General features: G+C 64.3%; 2 protein-coding genes across 2 annotated transcripts in view, besides 2 other annotated features; both read left to right on the top strand.

Moving 5' to 3' along the window:
• Window positions 1-133: 133 nt before the first annotated feature.
• Window positions 134-173: a microsatellite.
• A 79-nt stretch (window positions 174-252) lies between these two features.
• Window positions 253-276: a microsatellite.
• A 129-nt stretch (window positions 277-405) lies between these two features.
• TraAM80_09849 (Tbingi protein) lies at window positions 406-1,290 on the top strand (the record flags this gene model as incomplete). The annotated part of the gene is made up of 1 exon (XM_029386508.1): window positions 406-1,290. One exon carries the CDS (start codon window positions 406-408, stop codon window positions 1,288-1,290), a length of 885 nt encoding a protein of 294 aa, XP_029233635.1.
• Window positions 1,291-1,427: 137 nt separating this feature from the next.
• The window catches only part of TraAM80_09848 (uncharacterized protein), a gene marked incomplete at both ends in the record, with an annotated part of 936 nt that continues 594 nt past the window's right edge, over window positions 1,428-1,769 (top strand). Inside the window, one exon of the mRNA XM_029386507.1 lies at window positions 1,428-1,769. This exon is cut by the window's right edge and continues 594 nt beyond it. Coding sequence (XP_029233634.1) covers window positions 1,428-1,769 — 342 coding nt within the window.

Here is a 1,769-nt window from a genome sequence, read left to right as displayed (position 1 = left end):
CGAGGGTTACCGCTATGAAGTGGGCGGAGCACAATGAGATTAGACTGCCGCTCACACGCGCCATTTGTTCGTATTTACTTGTCTTGGCTTTGTTTTTCGTTTTGATTTTTTATTTTTTGTGTATTTTGTTCATTTTTGTTTTGTATTTGTTTTGTTTTGTTTTGTTTTGTTTTCTTCCGCTGTTTGTTTGCGCCCCGTGCGCTGGGTTGTGGTTGCGGCGGCCGCTATTTTCTCTGCGGTGGGCCACGCTGCTTTTTTGTATTTTTTTTTCTTTTTGTGCAGTGATCGGTGAGTGCCGGCGAAGGTGGAGGAAGGCGCCTCAGTGCAGGCAGTCGGATGCCGCGGAGTTCTGCCCGGACGAACTGCTGCGCCGCAGGGTGGGCCCCGCCGTGACCCACCGCTTGGATGTACGGCTTGTTTTTGGTTTTGGGGTGCTCCAACGCCGTTGCGGCAGTCGGCGGTGACAACCCGATTGTGGAGGCGCGGTGGCCGTCGATTTCGGGCCGCGGCGTGCGCGGGTGGCGGTGCCCCGCAAATGCCAGGGGCGCTGGGGTGCGCTGCGGCCGCGACGCCTCCTTCCTGGGTTTTTGCGCGAGGAGTTCCGCAGCGGAGGTGTTGGGCCCCTCACGGTTGCCATCGCCACAAACTCTCTTCGGTGCCCGTCACAGCCGTAGGGATGCGCCCTCCGTGGGGGCCGCCGCGGACGAGAAGAGGCGCGCTCTCTTCGGCACGGAGGGCTCGTCCTCGCTGAGCCGCTCTTCTGTGGGCGGCACAATTTCTATGGCATGTTTCTCAATTTTGTTGGCTACCACGCTGCGAAAGGGCTGTGGCACGAGCAGCGCCCATGCCGTTTGTTTGCTTTTGGCAGCAGGTCACCGCTTACTTCGGTGGGCCGCGATTCCGCTGTGTGTGCATGGGGGCGGAAGTGAGATGCCCTGCGCGGGTTCTGCCCTGCCCCGTTTGAAGGCCGTGCGGGGCATTAGGCTGTGGCATTGGGGCGCCTCTCCGGCGTCTTGCTCTGCACTTGACCCCGTGCAACTCAAGGCGTGCGCGATCGTTGCGGCATTTCCATGGGGCCTGTTCCTGCCGGCGCGGGGTCGAGGCCGCGCAGCTACGGGGCGGCGAGCACAGCTCGGCACACCTCGGCGTCGAGGAGCCATGCAGCGCCACCCCGCCAACGCATTTTGCGCCGCGTGGGGTCTGAATAGTTGCGGATGCCCTCTGCCTCCTCACCGGCCTGCGCACAGGTTTTCTCGCAGTGCTCGCCCCGGCGCTGGGCCGTGTTGCTAAGTTTGCGGCGGCGAGGAAGGCCGCGACCGTGCAGAGCCCGCGGATCCACAGGGTACCGGCGCAGCCACGTAGGCCCGACGCCCCGTCCGGGCGCGTCGGCCCAGGCCAGCCGCCCACCGCCCCACCACAACGGTCGAATGAGCGGCCGCGCGCGTGGGTTCCACCCGTCTCGCACGAGGGGAAGAAGCCGCATTGGCTCTTTTGTGAGCGGGGGTTTCGCGTGGGTGCGGGCGGCTGCGACGCGCTCTTTGGCTTGCCACCGCGACGCGACGCACCGGTGGGGTGCTCGGAGCCACCGCCTTCGGTGCGGACCCGAGCCGGAGACCGCACGCCGGCCGGCTGCTGCGCCTTCCCAACCAAAGGCGTTCCCCGGCGGCTTCTTGTTGGGTGCTGTGGGTGCAGGGTTTTGGCGAGGAAAGGGCCTTTGCTTGCGTACGAGCACACTGCGGGGCGAAGGAAGAAGCGCGGGGCCCGAGGCG

Source organism: Trypanosoma rangeli (assembly GCF_003719475.1).
Source record: "Trypanosoma rangeli strain AM80 chromosome Unknown Tra_15.4_contig_00699, whole genome shotgun sequence".
Taxonomy (NCBI): domain Eukaryota; phylum Euglenozoa; class Kinetoplastea; order Trypanosomatida; family Trypanosomatidae; genus Trypanosoma; species Trypanosoma rangeli.
This window is presented reverse-complemented; position numbering and strand designations above follow the sequence as displayed.